The sequence below is a fragment of the Lonchura striata genome, chromosome 4 (assembly GCF_046129695.1).
Source record: "Lonchura striata isolate bLonStr1 chromosome 4, bLonStr1.mat, whole genome shotgun sequence".
Lineage (NCBI taxonomy): Eukaryota > Metazoa > Chordata > Aves > Passeriformes > Estrildidae > Lonchura > Lonchura striata.
The window spans coordinates 17488955-17504566 of NC_134606.1; the positions used below are offsets into that span (position 1 = coordinate 17488955).

General features: G+C 36.8%; 1 protein-coding gene across 1 annotated transcript in view; it reads left to right on the forward strand.

Annotated features, from left to right (window-relative positions):
- The window catches only part of LOC144246129 (cytosolic beta-glucosidase-like), a 32539-nt gene that overhangs the window by 16354 nt on the left and 573 nt on the right, over nucleotides 1–15612 (forward strand). Inside the window, 2 exon segments of the mRNA XM_077782578.1 lie at nucleotides 5783–5855; nucleotides 10048–10275. Of these exon segments, the coding sequence (XP_077638704.1) occupies nucleotides 5783–5855; nucleotides 10048–10275 (301 nt within the window).

Genomic DNA, 15612 nt, shown 5'->3' on the forward strand with positions numbered 1-15612 from the left:
TAATTCAGTTTTAAAAACAAGTTTATCTGATGGTGTTGATTTTTGGGTTTTTGTAGTCTCATGGATGTTGCTTAAAGCATTTTCCTTAGTACCAGCATGTCTAATGTCTCCCTCAAGTATATTCTCTGGTGTCTTATACCAGCACCAGCTTTTCAGGCTTTCCATCATGTTGCAGCACCAATATTTATTCAGCCATGTATTCTCACGGTATTCTCTCAGTTTTCTTTCAAACTTGTTTGGCTCTGGTTAGTGATCTCCACAGATATTGTGCCTGTAAGTATTCAAACATCTCAGCAATGTTTTCAAACACCCCCACCCCGCCAATGTGATGTGATGTCAGTACATGTCTTGTTGATGGCATGTGGGGTCAGAAGAAATTAAAAATATTCCTGTGCTAGGAAATATGTAACATGTGAATGTTAGACTGGGAGAAAAATATAGACATCATATATATAATCTTTAAGCAATAAAAACCAAGGAATACAACAAGTTTCTGAGGGTAAATATGATTTACCTGTTAAGAAGGGAAACATTTCAGAAACAGCAAAACAAGCAGATGCTGGACCTACATTTTCAAATAAGCTAAATTTGACTTCTTGTTATGGGCACTTAAATTATGTTCCAGAGGATAAATTGCTGGGATTTCAAAGTGTACCTTGTGTAAAAAATGAGGCATAATGATTTTAAAAAGCAGAACTAAGATGTGCAGTGAAGATTATATATATACATGATTTTGAATATTTAGCTATGTTGCAAAATAGCCTACAGATTCATGGCATAAACAGGGAAATTATGCCACTTTGTAAGGCTTGTGTAAGACTCTGCCTTCTATTTTAAAAATAAACAAGTTTAGCTAAAATCATTCAGATGTGTCTTTACAACCATTTGCAGTCAAACTGATAGGTTGCAGCAGATATTTTCCCGGCAAAATCATATTAAGCATTTTTGCCAGTAGGTAGCTCTGCAAACATCTTAAAACTCTCAGTTTCTGGAAAATTTAGACAGCTCTCCCTGAAACACTAGTGAAAGGGTGCTGTCTCAGCAGAGAGCATTCACAAGGGACCCGAGAGCCTGCCTATGTTTTTGTGTTGTATTTCATATATATATATATCTTCCTTTTCTTTATCCTGATATTTTTGCATAATGGCTCATTGTTTTAAGCTTGATCACCTAAAAGATGAGTGATCCAGAAGTATGGAACAGCAGGACATGCCAAGATATAAATGAATAGAGCATGGTTTTACACGAAAGGGCTTTTGCCAGGTTTTCTACTGAAGTGTGCAAATTTAAAGCTGTGGATCAACGCCCTGCTCTGTGCACTCAGTGTTGTGTCACAATGCAGTGACAGTGACAAACTCCTGAGCAGACAAGCTCACTTTAAAATACTGTATGGAGGCACTCAGCAATAAAGGACAATTGCCTTCAACATCCAAGAACTATCAAGGACTTCTGAAGACTGATGACCAATATGGAATATCACTTTACAAACTTACAATACATCCTAATGCTGTTGCCATGCTGAATTGCTGAGACTTTTTCTGGTTCAGGGAGTGATGTAACACTAGTTTGGCCCTCCACTATAGCTTGTGTAGAGTTATTCCCAGCAAAATTAATTTTTGTGAGTTCCCCAAATGCAGCTAACTTGCTTGCAACTAGCTTTAGGTCTCCAAGATATTGTACCCATATATCTGCTATTGGAAAGCTCATAGCAGCTGGCAATCCATTGGCAGTTTCCTCAGGAATATAAAAAATTCAAGCTGCATGATTCAATTACCAGAAGCAGTGGGAGAATATTTTATTTCTTCAGTCTTGGGCTTTTTTATGTTTTTTTAGCCAGTGGCTCACTGTTATGTCATTCACTTTATGAAGGACAACACTGTTATGTGATTGGCTAACTTTTAAGTTTCCTTCCAGGAAAAAGTTCCGTAGCTGTAAAATCTCTAACCATCTGACTGATAGTCAAGCTGTAAAATCTCTAACCATCTGACTGATAGTGTGTTTTTCCAGTGCCCATGCTATACACAGAAGAGAACTGATGGTTGCAGAGCTGCTTTAAGATGAGTCATTACTTGTTTACTTATTCTTTAATAGTTTTGCCCAAATTTCACAGTTTATATCTACTGCTCAGTTACAGATTCCTACCTAGTTTTCCTGATGTTCTTAATTTTAAATCTCTTCAAGCATTACAGCTCTCCAGATTTTTACCTGTTACCATCTGTTGATTTTTTACCAAAATATTATTCATCTGTTTTCTAAATGGAATCTCATTGCAATATTCTGCTGGTGTTTCTAATCTCCCCAAGAACCCTTGAATTATTTCTCTATTTTCAGCAGTGTGCTCAGCTCCTCCTAGTTTAATAGATCTGCAGATTTCATTAATGTACCATTTACTCCCTCTTCTAGCTCATTATTGAAGTTATTAAATGTGATCAGAAGTAATACTAATCTTTGTGTACTGCACTAAATGCCTCCCTTCAAAGTTATTGTTTATCATTACCCTTCATTGTTTGTCATCACCCTTCATTTCAGTCAACATGATAGTTCATTTCCAATTTGATTTAAGTTTGGGAACAGAATTTTGACACTGGTGATGGGAGAAGAAAGGCTAATCAACAATCCAGGAGAGGCTTCTAATTAAGGCTGAATTTAGGGAATCAAAGTTATGAGTTCTCTACTGCAGCCACAGTGTGAGAACACTTTAAGCCCAGTGCTAAAATATCTTAAAGTATATGGCTAAAATTTAGACATATGACAGTATATCTTCTGGTCTCCATTCATTAATTTTGTATTACTATTAAAAAAATCAAGATTATCTGGCAGACTTCAAAGTGTTTTAGTAAATTTGTTTCTCAATAGCTGCTCTATTATGTTGCCAGAGAGAGAAGCTAAATTTATGAGTAGCAATTACAAAGAGAACTCACAGAAGATACAAACTTCTGTCTTTGGCTGTTTCAGAAACATAGTCTTGCTTCCAAAGAAAGTATATCTTTCTACTGGTCCATGCATGGTGTAAAATTTCAGGAACAAAATTTTAATTTTCACCACCCCTTCAAAATGTAATTTCTAAACTCCACAGTAAATACTATTAATAATAGGAATAGGATATGTATAATAGGAAACATCAATTCCATCAGGAAAATCTCCTTTTGACAAGATATAATTCTTCTGATAATAATTAACCCTCCATGACTTAAAGTCCAACACTAAAATCTCTTCTTCTTTCATCTTAATAAAATATCTTGCATTTTGTAAAGTTAGTTGCTAACCTGTATTATCAGGGCCAATTACTCCTGCTTTTTATTGACTTGACAAAGAAATCTTTGTCCAAATACATTTGGATACTGCTTGTTTTTTTCTTATGCATACTTTGCTTGGGGTCATTTGCCAGGGAAAATGTAAAGGCCTTAAACGTAGTCTGGAAAAATATTGCTTCTAGATAGAAGTTAATAGTTCTCTTCAAGTTTTTTACCTAAATGGGTTAAAAAAAAGTGGGGGGACAGTGAAATACTGAGATTCACAGTGGGGCCAGATTATTTATTAGATGTAGGGAAAATTATCAGAGTAAGAAGGTGGGTGCATCCCAGAAGCCACGCAGAGGGTCTAATGAAGATTTAATTTCATGTCACACCACTGCAGTAAGGAGTAGGTTATGAATCCAGAAATACAACCAGAAGTGGGATCACAAATGTAGAAACTGGGTTGCCAGAAATGTTTAATCTTAGCTGATATCAGTGCAGCTTCTCTGAATTTTGAAGCCCTGCATCTTTCAGAATCTGCCTACTTACCTGACATAACCTGGTATCTCATTCCTGTGAATCTGTCTTAACCTCTGAAGCAAATTTTGTTCAGTCTCCCCCAGACTGCTTATGGAATATTTTACTCCTACTCAATATCTCTCAAAACCCATCTCTGTTGATTCCTGATAGGGAATCAACAGTGACAATTTTTAGCCCTTTTTTTATGCTCAAGCATTTTTAGAAGACTTTTTATTGGATTCTTATTGTTACTGTATCCGGTCTGCCCCTCTCCCCCTATTATTGAGTCACATTTTTATTATATCTCCTGTGAAATTGAATTGTATTATTCTCAGGGAAAAAAAATTAATGTTACTTGCATTTTCAAAAGTGCCTACCAGTAACATTTAATGATGTAGAAAATAAGCATTATTACTCTAGTCCATTAATACTTTTTAATCATGGTTTAAGGTGGCCCTGGTGAGTTTTACTGGTAACTGTCCTTATCTTGCAGATGAAAGCCTGAGTATGCAGCATCAACAACAGAACATTGACTAGTTAATTTTATCTATTTTTGATCATCTGTATAATACATATGAAGGATATGTATGTTTGCCTAGACCATGTGTCAGCATGTATTTTGGGAACAAATTAGTATGTTGTGCCTCATTTCCCCCTTTGTTCCTTTATATTCAAGGGGTTTTTACCTTTCCTATGTAAGACACTTGAGGAAATACATGCCTGCTGTGAAAGCCTGATTTATATTGCATTGCATCTGCACTGTCTGGTTCTACAATATTCATTTTGGAATTAAATCAGCTTCCCTGTGTCTCTACAAAGGAATTTTTTTTTTTTTTCAGAAGTTGATTCTTTTATTGTGTGCATTCTTGGCAAAAGTATGTGCATTGACTGTATTAGTGGCTTTCCTATGTATAGTAAGGTTTCTTATTTTCATTATTAAAGAAAATGTCAGTTACGTGTATAATGCTTTGTAGAAGTAGGTCCTCACCCAGAAAGATTTCAGAGTCAAGAGAGTTAAGTGGAGTAAAGAAGAAGAATAGTGGTGATATATTACACCAGTCCAATATGTGCCAATACTGACCTCGGCAAAAGCAGTGTGGAAGTAGTGTTATAATAAATGGGGGAAAAGAACCAGTAAGTTAAAAAAAAAAAAATAAATTGCAGTAGTGCCATCTAGTGTGCCAGGTGTTGCAGATTTTAGGAGGGACAGTAAACTACTTTCAACCTATCCCACTTGTTACCTGACTCTCCTCCTGCTGCTGCTCCCTTTTCAGTCTGCTGACAGGAAAGCAGTAACAGCATTGACAGAAGGTAGAGGAAGAGACCTGAGGGCTGTTTTGCAGATGCTGATTCTGGCACACATGCCATAAGGTTGTCATGGCTGCTCTAAAAAAATGAGCATCCACGGGGTTTTAAAGAAGGAGAAAGATAGCTGTTCTGTTTGTACTCCCATACAAATCTTGCTCATCTACTCATTGGTTTCCACTGCAAAACATGTAATAGCTAAAATATCCTTTTTCAGCTACTGCAGGCACATTTTCTTGGTGTTGGAAAAGGAAAAAATGTTTGATGCCAGAAAAGAAGGGGGGCTGCTGGTTTTGGAAGCCTACTGGTGGAAATTATTTTTTTCCTGGTGGATAAAGAAATTTTATTGAATAGAGAGTCCACAAAGTTCTCTGTATGGGAGATGGGAGGTGAGAGGCAAGTGAAGGGAAAGAGGGATCTGTTTTGCATATTCATTATTTATACTAGGAGGAGCCCTTTTACTGTCACCATCCTAGTCTTTTCCACTGCTGCCTTTTCCAGTTTCACTGGTAGCTGATGAACCTCTCTGCTTTAATCCCAAGATATGCAAAGTGCATGGCTTACCCTTCAGTGTGTGAAGCTGCACAAGGTTTATTTTTGTCTTCCATATAGAATCTGCTTGTAACAAGTGGAAGAGTGATCAAGCCAAGAAGTGTTGTCTGCAATCGAAACCAACATCTCCACAGCACACATAATGCTGTGAATTCACCTGTCCTCTGCAGCTGGTGCAGGAGGATATTGCTTTTCCAGTTGGATTTGCTTGAGGTGCATCTACAGCAGCATATCAAATTGAAGGTGTCAATTTTTAGCTATCAAAGTGTTAAAGAAGTTTTAAGTGAACAAAAAGTCTGGGCCCAGGAAGGAGAGTGTTTGATCTTCGCCTTGTTATGTAGACACTACTTCTGATGCAAATCAATGTAGCACTTCTGTTTAAAGGCTTCTGACTTGAGTAGTAAGAACAACGTAAAAGATGTTTCAAATCTCAGAAATATGGCTAGGTAATGGAAACGGAGCTAGTTATAGGGGGGAGAGGGGTGGGGTGGGAAGAGGAAGCAGGCATAAGTAATTTTTTCATCTGCTTATTGCGTATATCTTTTCTGTAGAGCTCTTTCAAGTAGGTTGCTATTGGCTATTTTGAAACTGGGTGGGAGAACTACCTAATCAGACATTGGTATTCTTAAGAAGTCTTTGGTTAGGAGCTCATCTCCAGAGATTATGAGAAACAGTGAACTGAGAGGTTAACAGCTGGGCTTGTGGGGGCTGTCCCCCAGGGACATGTGTCATGTTCTCAACTGAATAGAGGGACTGATGAAGGGATTTGCCCAGCACAATATGAAAATATGTTGCAGATTAGGGAATGTAAACACATAAACACAGGGACACCTACAGCCATAATCTCTCCAAACTTTATCCTTTCATAAATCTGTCTTTATAAACCTTCAAAATACATATAGACCTGATTTTCTCATATTATACCCTGCAGCATGCAGGCACTTAACTCCCATTGATTTCAGTACCTAAATGGGAGTTGTAGATCCTAAATTGTCTTCAAGGATGTAGCCTTTAGTTCTTGGTTATTGCTGAAATTGAGAGTACTTGCCCATGCTCAGTACCTTTTAACGAGCTCAGTTCACTTCACCTAATAGACTGCACAGCTCACAGTTCTCAGGGAATCAATATTCTGGGCCAGATTCTAACTTGAGTCCTGCAATGCACATAGCTCTTCTAACTAATTTTTAAAATGTTAATTGTGTGTGCATTATAATTTCCTGCCTTTTGAGTGGCTAGATGTGCAACTTTAATGTTCTCTTAATGTATTTTTAATGAACTTTCTTAAGGTTTCTCAGTGGAGAAAATATAAAAAAAAAATCTATAATATGGTCTAGACACTACTCAAATGACCCTTTTCCTGCAGAAGTAAGAAACTCAAGAGGGAATTCCTTCTCCTTAAAGCTTCAGAGGCTGTGCAGCTTCCGACTCAGAGGCAGAATGATTGAAGCAATAGTTCTTGTAGAGTCCAAACTCAGTTGCTGTGCATATCACAAGATACACAGTGGAAGAGGCATGAGCTGACAGGCTACTTTATTTTTTACTGTCAGCTATGTATTTATGCACAGCACAACCTTCTCCACTCTGTATATTTCAAAGCGCTAAAAAATCATACCAATTGTACTCTGTATGCTCAAAGTGCAGATTTCAAAGGTTCATGACTCAGTCAAATCAAAATCAATTTGCACCAGAACATTCAAAAGCACTTCTTCTTACTGAGGGCCATTTCTATGCTAAATTTCAACTCTCTGCTTGATTTTTTTTCCTTCTTTATTTAATTTTTTTTGGGGAAAAGTTGCAAAAAAATTCATCTAATGGTAAAAGTGGTTTTCTTCACTTCTTTCATATGCCAAATAATGGAACTGCATTAATTCAAGCAAAATTACACTTTTTGGTCAGAGACAAGGTCAAGAAATTTTCACTCCTAAAGGTTAAAGGACAGCTGAATTAGAGACAAGTGTTCTTGTAAAAGTACATGAAAATTTAAATACTCTTATCAGTAATATCCATGCTTTAGAATATTAACTATTTGGAAAAGCATTACATTTCTTTCTGTTGTAATAATTGCAGAGTATGGGAAACATGTATCATAATAATTTATATTATTCATTTGATGGCATGTCATGTGCTGATTTGGTAGCCAATTCACACCTAAGTATTTTGGGTTTAAATTCAGTTCCTCATGACTGTTTTTTCCTGGCCCCAAAGCTCACTAAAACTCCAGTTATGCCTACACTATGGAGTACTGTGTAACAATGGAAATTTCTGAGCAAGCTTAGAGGTGCAAGCTCACTTCATCGAAGCAGAGCAGAGCTCTCTACAGACTAATTGTGGCTCAGCAGGATGTGTTAGTGTATCTAGAGCTTCCTGTTGCCTCAGCTGCATTCCTTCCTACCCATTATCAGGTGGCTCAGATGCTCAATGCTGTACAGAGAAGTCTCTTTGAGACTTCTAGACTATTCAGGAATACTTGAAAGTGGGTCTGTTGGCTACAGCCCCATCAGGGCTTTACAGTGCCTAGTGACCACTGGAGTAGTACTGTGAGACTGCTGAAAATCAAATGCTTCTGCTCCTCCCTCCCCCTACCTTTGTTGGAGGAAGGCAGACAAAACAGCAGGATCATCCAGCCACTGCTCGAGATGAGGATTCTTAACCGAAGGAGTGTGAACTGCCTGTTGTGGCAGCCTTTTCTTCCCTTCATTCCAGCCATACTGAAAAAAAGAGCGCTGTCAAATCAATATGGGGCAGGAAGCCTGCTCTTAAAGGCTTCAAAACTCTAGGTACCATCAAAGAATTACTGTTATTTGTTATTTCCTGCACTTCTCTCTGATGACCATTTATTTCGGCAGTCATGTTTGAAATTTGAAGCAGGATGTAGAAAACTTGTAGTATTGTATTTTTCTGAGGAGTGTACAGACAGAGCACCAAGTCTATCATAAAATCTTGGATTAAGAAAAACTCAAACTGCCTGGATCTAAAATTTGACCTACTTTGAAGGTTGTCCCATGTAAAATTTAATTTACTGACCAACCAAATGTAGATGTATGGGTGTTCGTGTGCTGCAATAAAATTCTGTAAAGACCATGAAATGTGACAATGATCTCCAAAAAGCTAGGTTACAGAAGTGATATTACAGATTTTAGTAATGCTTTAAATTAAGTGTCTTCAATATGCTTAACCTTGCATTAAACTTAGATTTAATAAGACAGATGTATATTAAGTACTGAATATACTTAAGGGAGCAATCTTGCATTGGCAGGGGATGGACTCAATGACCTCCTAATAGTTCTTCTCCATCTCTAATTTCTATGATACTAATTGATTATTAAAACACTTTTATTGAGGATTGATATGTAGCTATTATATAGTTATTAATCTTATAACCCAACTGATATTTAATTTATACATAATTTTAACACACAATGTCATTTTAGTTTTTAAAGAATAACCCTGGAACAGTACATTCACTGGGGCTCTGAGAAATCTTGGTGGTAAATAAGGTTGGCCATTTTGAGGTCAATTGTAATTTTATGATTAAATCACACTTTACAGGGGTTTACAGGGGAAGTAAGTTTACAGAGCTCCCCACAAAAAAAAAAAAAAAAAAAAAAAAAAAAAAAAAAAAAGTAATGTTTGCCTCAGCTATAGCATGGCTCAGGAAAGACAAAGAAACTTCTAATGAAGAGAGGTGAATTTATTCAAATTAAGTATTATATGTTGTTAGATCTCAGACAACAGCTGAATTTTGAATGTTTTAATGGTAATCTGTGTATTTCAATTTTAAAATTGTGAAGAAATATCCTAAAACTCTGAAAGTTTGGGGAAAATGGTGCAGTGCTTTTGAACATTCAAAATTAATTTCTGTGAATGTCTAGCTAAACAAAAAGCTGAAGTTTTGTAGAGCTGTGTTATTAATTCAGCTTTTATATGCCTAGGGCCATGGCTCATAATGGCATTCCTTTCTTTTTAACAAACTGTCAAGATTTTCAAAGGACATCCTGAAAGCCATAAGTGCCTATTTGTTGGATGTATTTTTCATACCCTAAAGGCTTTCTTTGATATGGACTGATCTTTTACATTTATGGATGGAAGTTGCATTAGAAAACACCCTTTGTGAAAACCTGTAATATCTCAAGAGTGGCAAACATTTGATTTTTGGCTAAGGAAGTATGAAGAGTGTTAGAAGTCTGAAGGTTATTTTAAAACATAATTTTCAAATCATTACCAGCAAATAAAAATATGAATAAATGCAAAACCTAATGCAAATGTATATTAATGCTTGAAAGTTCCTAGTTACTTTAAATAATATAAGGAATGGGTAGAGAATACTTCTCAATTTGCCCATGGGATTTGCACCTACTTTGGGATAAATTATTTACTTGCAACATATGTCTTTTGATGTCAAAAGTGTAACGACCAAGTTTTGTTTTTCAAGCAGAAGGCTGGAATGCAGATGGAAAGGTCCCTAATGTCTGGGACATATTCACTCATCAGGGAGGAGATCGAGTTTTCAAGAACCAGACTGGTGATGTAGCTTGTGGCAGCTACACTCTGTGGGAGGAAGATTTGAAATGTATCAAACAGCTTGGATTGACTCATTATTGCTTTTCTCTTTCCTGGTCACGTCTGTTACCTGATGGGACGACAGGTTTCATCAACCAGAAAGGCAATTGTTTCTTAAAAATAGAAGGTTGCAGCTTTAATTCAAGGTTATTGCTGCAGTCTGGCATAATTAATCCAGTATGCTATTCTGCAGTGTAGCTTTGAAATTGCAACTTTTTTTCAGAGTAATTATAGGATGATTTTTTATAGGTTTGCAACAACTTACTAATTAATATTCTAGATCCCCTCGGATAGCACAATCTTTTGGGATAGGATTATTATTATGTTTCCTATGTATCTTTTTGCTTACTCCAGTTTTTTTAATTGTAACTCTAAATCATTTTGCTTCATCAGAATGTTTATACTTACTGGGATCCTAGCCATGAGAATATTTTTGGATGGCTTACAATAGACAAGTTATCTCATTTGGCAAGTGCATTTAGATAGCTTATCAGTATACTCCAATGTGCTGAACTTCACATTGACTATTTTGCACTAAGGGACATACTTTTCCCAGACATTTTTCTTTAGCATATTAGAGTTCAGACTGATAGGAACTATGCTTAGTTCTCTGGCAAACAGAAGCTCTGAAAAGAAGAGTTCACAGTCTAAGCAGGCAGTGTAAAAGTGTAAAAGGATAAAGCACATAAATGAACTGGTCAGATTTCTAGAAGTCAGATATAAAATTTGTTTCACTTCTGATTAGTTTATTTTATTTCCATCAGTGTGGACTGGTGGAGAGTTTAAGGCCACTCACTAGGAAAAGACAGGAAAGGGCAGTTGTGCCTACAGAACAGAGGGAATGGAAGAAAGAAAAAATAAAGAGAATTGTGAAGAATAAAAGCAACTGAGGCTGAACCAGAAACAATGGGAGAATCAAAAGAGCTGGCTGAGGTCTCTTGTATGCTGGGAGGGTATGTTCTGAGGAGAAAAAAAGTATATTTGAATGAACTTCTGAATCTCAATTCTTCTTGCTACTCTTCTGCATCTCAGTTCAACCAAGAATATATATATCTATATATATATATATATAGATATCTTTATACTTCTAAGGCAGTATTTGCCTTGGCAATTCCTTTCTTCTGGTTTGAAGATTGCAAAAACAGAAGGTTACAAAGGATAGGACTTAGAAAATACTCTTCAGGTTATTCTTATCTGTACTGGAGTGGTACCAGCAGAAGAAATCTTTTTCTGCAGAATTTTGGTCATGTAGAGCTTGGCTGTTCAGTAGACAGCAGCCTATCCTCTGCGTCCTGCAAATCAAGGTTTTCACCAGAGAGTGGAGGAGCCTTTGTTTCAAGATTTCAGAAAAGAGGGGCTGGTAAATCTGCTGTAAACAGACCAACCAGAGCATGCCAGTTGCATGTGCCAGTATCCCAGAGTCCTGAATTGAAGCTTTTTCTTTGCCACCAAAATTTACAATACGTGGCCCACTTTCACTGGCACAGCTTGTCTTTCCCTCGGAGTGCTTTTTGTGGTGTGTTGAATTTAAATTTGGCTGAGTTGTTGTGGTTTCTTTCCTGTACTGATATTCCTTCAGCTTGGGCTGCAGGCACTGTAAAACTTCAGCAAGCTGCCTACTGAATGGGCTTTGTTATTTAGTTGTCAGAGTGGGAGATAGCAAGCAGACATTCTGAATGCACTTGCTAAGGAAAGCTAACATTTTGACAAAACTCAGCTGTAATTTCAGAAAATGTTCACTTGATCCCCAGTATAAGCAGTTGCCTGATTAATATTATGAACTTTACATTTAACGAAAGGGCATTGGCAGAACTCCAAGTAGGCCAACTTTCATTAGGCAGGAGTTCACTTCTCCTGTGCAGTGATCTGTTGAAGCAATTGTAACTGCATAGCATGGAAAGGCCATCATCTTCTATATAAACATTTTTGCAAAGAGCATGTGAAGAATTAGAAAGCTTAAAGCAATGTCCTTTCAAATAAAATCATTCACACCAACTGATTCACTACCAATTTCACACCTAAGATGTAGGACATTTGAAAACCTTTAAAACCATTCTGTTTCTGACTTTGTGGAGGTAGGGTCTTTTAAAGCAGTGATGTTGTAGATGTATTGTTCCTAAGATATGTCAGGTTTTAGCTTAAAGCTTACACCAAGTTTTTAAAGTATTTTCGTACAATTATTTTTACCCTAGAAGGTGCCCTGAGAAAAATAAGCGAGTTGCTTAACATTAAGTGTCAATGCAGAAGAAGACAGAAGTTGTAGGCAAGGAGATATTGAGTCTGTGAGAATTTGATGTTATGCCTCACTTCAGCATAAAGGTAGGGAATCAGAAGGGGCAGAGAAGATGATAGAAAGGAGAAAAGGATAATCTTTTACTTTCTACTGACAAACTGCTCTTTAATATCTGTAATCCCAAAATTTTGGGTTATACCCACCAAACCCTTATATATGCACTTCCTCAGAAGAATCTCTTCTTCTGTATTTTTGTTTCTACCTGACTCATAGATACATCCAGAGAAACTAAGTCAGCCTACTCTAGAAGGTATGAGACAACCTGGAAATTTGCCTTGACATTCACATTTTTCAGACATGCAGTTCTATTTCTCTTCATATTCTAGCAAAAGGCATAAATCTTTTCCAATATAGGTGTTTAATTGAGATGTAAAAAATAAATGATAGCTGGTTGCACTTAGATGTTATAAATTCTACTGTATAATTTATAATCTGAAAATTAGGATGAGATATGCTAGTGTCTTCTATGTAGGGGTTGAATATGAGAGGACAGGTTCCCATAGCAGCAAAGGAGCTCTTTTTTCCCAGTTTAAGCTTATGTAGTAAACCTTGTAGTCTCATTAGCAAAGAGTTAACACACACTCAATCCCTCTGAAGACAAATAGAACCCCATTCAAAAGTTGGAGAAATAAGATGTATTTCCTGCTAATTGCTATTGCAAAATGCAAGAATCTGTTTCTCAAAGTTTAAGTTCTAGTAAATTCCTTTCTCTTTTGCATGGGTGTATTCTGAGGCACAGGCATGTATCTCCTCTGAATTTAATGATGTTTTTTTCTGGTGCTGCATTCAGAAGGAAAAGCAAACTACATGTGAGATTTACTATGAATTACTTTGTAAACAATCTTATTGAGTCTTGCTGTGCTAAGGGATGTGTATGCACCTGTTTGTTTAGGAGACGTCACTGTCTAAATCTGGGGTTCGTAATTGATTGCTGCAGTAAATGTTGTCTTAAAAAAGCTGTTTGGCAGAAATCCCTAAGATCAGTTATTTGAAGTTGGGTTAGGTTGAAGTCTAATGCTGTCCTTTTAAGAAGAAGGTAGTGTGGCATTCTGTGTTGGCATTTTCAAACATCAATACACAGTAAGCTGAACCTGAAAATACCAAGGAATATATAATAGAAGTAGAGAGAAAATTTCCTGCTCTGGATTAAGCAAAATCTCTGGTTCAGAAACTGTTAAGAATAATGATCTAAGCCATACATAACCTCCTAAGTGTACCTTTTATTAACCTTTGCAATTTAGTCTTCCTCCTCCTACTTCGTGCTGTGTTTTCTACTTCTCTAGACATTTCCCAGTTCTGTGTTTCAATACAGCAAGGCCTTGGGGGATAGATATTTCACAAGCATCTATGTCTTATGAGGATATGTGGTGGTCTAAGACCCACAAGAATTTTATGAAATTTAGGTTTCTGAGGTTATTAACCACTTTGGTATATCTAGTCCAAGTCTCTAAAGCAAAGACTGACTGATTTCTAGATTCCACCAGCATGAAAGAGACCTATTCCTGTCTGGAGCCTCTTAGCTTAAATAATAATTCAAGGCCACTGTTGGCCTTTTCCAATTACTGCAGTGAACCAAATAGTTCAAGTAAAAGAGCAAGCTAATTGATACTCTTTGAACCAGAGCTTATTTTGTGTATTTCAATGCCTAGTCTTTTCAGAAGATTTAAAAGCAATATTGTTTGTTTTTGCATGTAAGCAAAATTAAAAATGCCTATTTGAGACCTTAAAGTATCCTGATATTTAAACTTACAGTGACCTCTCAGCAGTGTAAAAATTGTCCTTTAGGAAACATATTCATGTCAGCCACTGCTAAATCTGTACACAAGGTGAATTCCTTTTAAGCCTCTATAAATACATCCCCAGTACTCACTAGCTTTAACAACACATCCAGGAAATTAAAGTTGATCTCTGTCTTAGCAAGAGGGGACAAGAAAGGTTAGAAGTCATGAGCTTTTAGAGAGGTGAGCTAATTCCCTCTTGCAGTTAGAAGGACTGAGCATTCTGCAGCAGTGGCACTCTAAAAGGGTAAGAGATGGTTTCTTGGATAGACTATTGTCAAGCCATTCAGGTTGGTGGCTAAAGAGGCCAGTGCCAAAAACTCCATCTAAAATCTTGTAGAATCCAGTGAAAAGCCTTAAATATAATATAGATCTAATTAGTAAAATGTTGAATTCACACCATTGCATAACATTGAATATACTGATAGTGTCTTTGTCCTGATGCTGGCAGTGATGGAGAATGGAACATTCTGGACGAAACAGCTAATCCAGCTAACCAAGTTCAAAACATAAAAGATCAGCTTAGTTACCTTGCTGAGTATGGCATTGAAGTTTTTAAAAGACACAGTTCTCAAGGAGAAAAATGGTTTTATTAGAATAAATCTACCTGTAAGGCTCTCAAGTGTCAGGCTTTTTCCAACACACTTGTATCTTGCACATGCAGTCAGGCTGCCATTCAGGCATTTAAATGAAAGGATTATATTTTCATGTGACCAGCACCCATCAAAATTATGTTTTTCCTGGGAGTTGCTGTCCACTGATCTATTTTGAAAATTTGCATCTTCATTTCATTTTACGTGCCTGGTTGGAAGATTTTCTGTGCTGAGCATTTTTGCCAACTCTGGGGTCTTGTAGCAGTAGTCAGCGTGCACTTGAGAGAAAATATTTGCATCTCGTAATAGGGAAAATGTGCAGTGAGGTTGCTTCAAGTGTTAAAATGTAGCAAAATTATTATTAACCCTTTTTTGTTTCCTTTAAAATTTTCAGAAGTCAATTCTGAAAAACCATTATAGACCTGGGAAATGTCATTCTGCTCCCTGTATCAGTTTGGTTTGCCTTAATCCTTAAAAAACAGAGGTGACTGGAAATCTGAAAGTATCATTGACACCATCAATATTCATGTAAATTATTTCTTTAGAACATTTGGAGATGAGTGATCATAACTAATGGGCCTTATGTTACTTTAGGTGGTTGTTCAGAAGGTATAGCCTCAGTATTGCTACCAGAGCTTACAAGGCAGTTTTAATGTGTAAAAGCCACTGCTAAACCCTGATGCAGTTGTGGTAACATTTGGAGAAAACACTGTGGACTTGTGTCTATAGTTCAGATTGATAGAACCTCTATGAGTTCTGCAGAATATTTTTTAGAA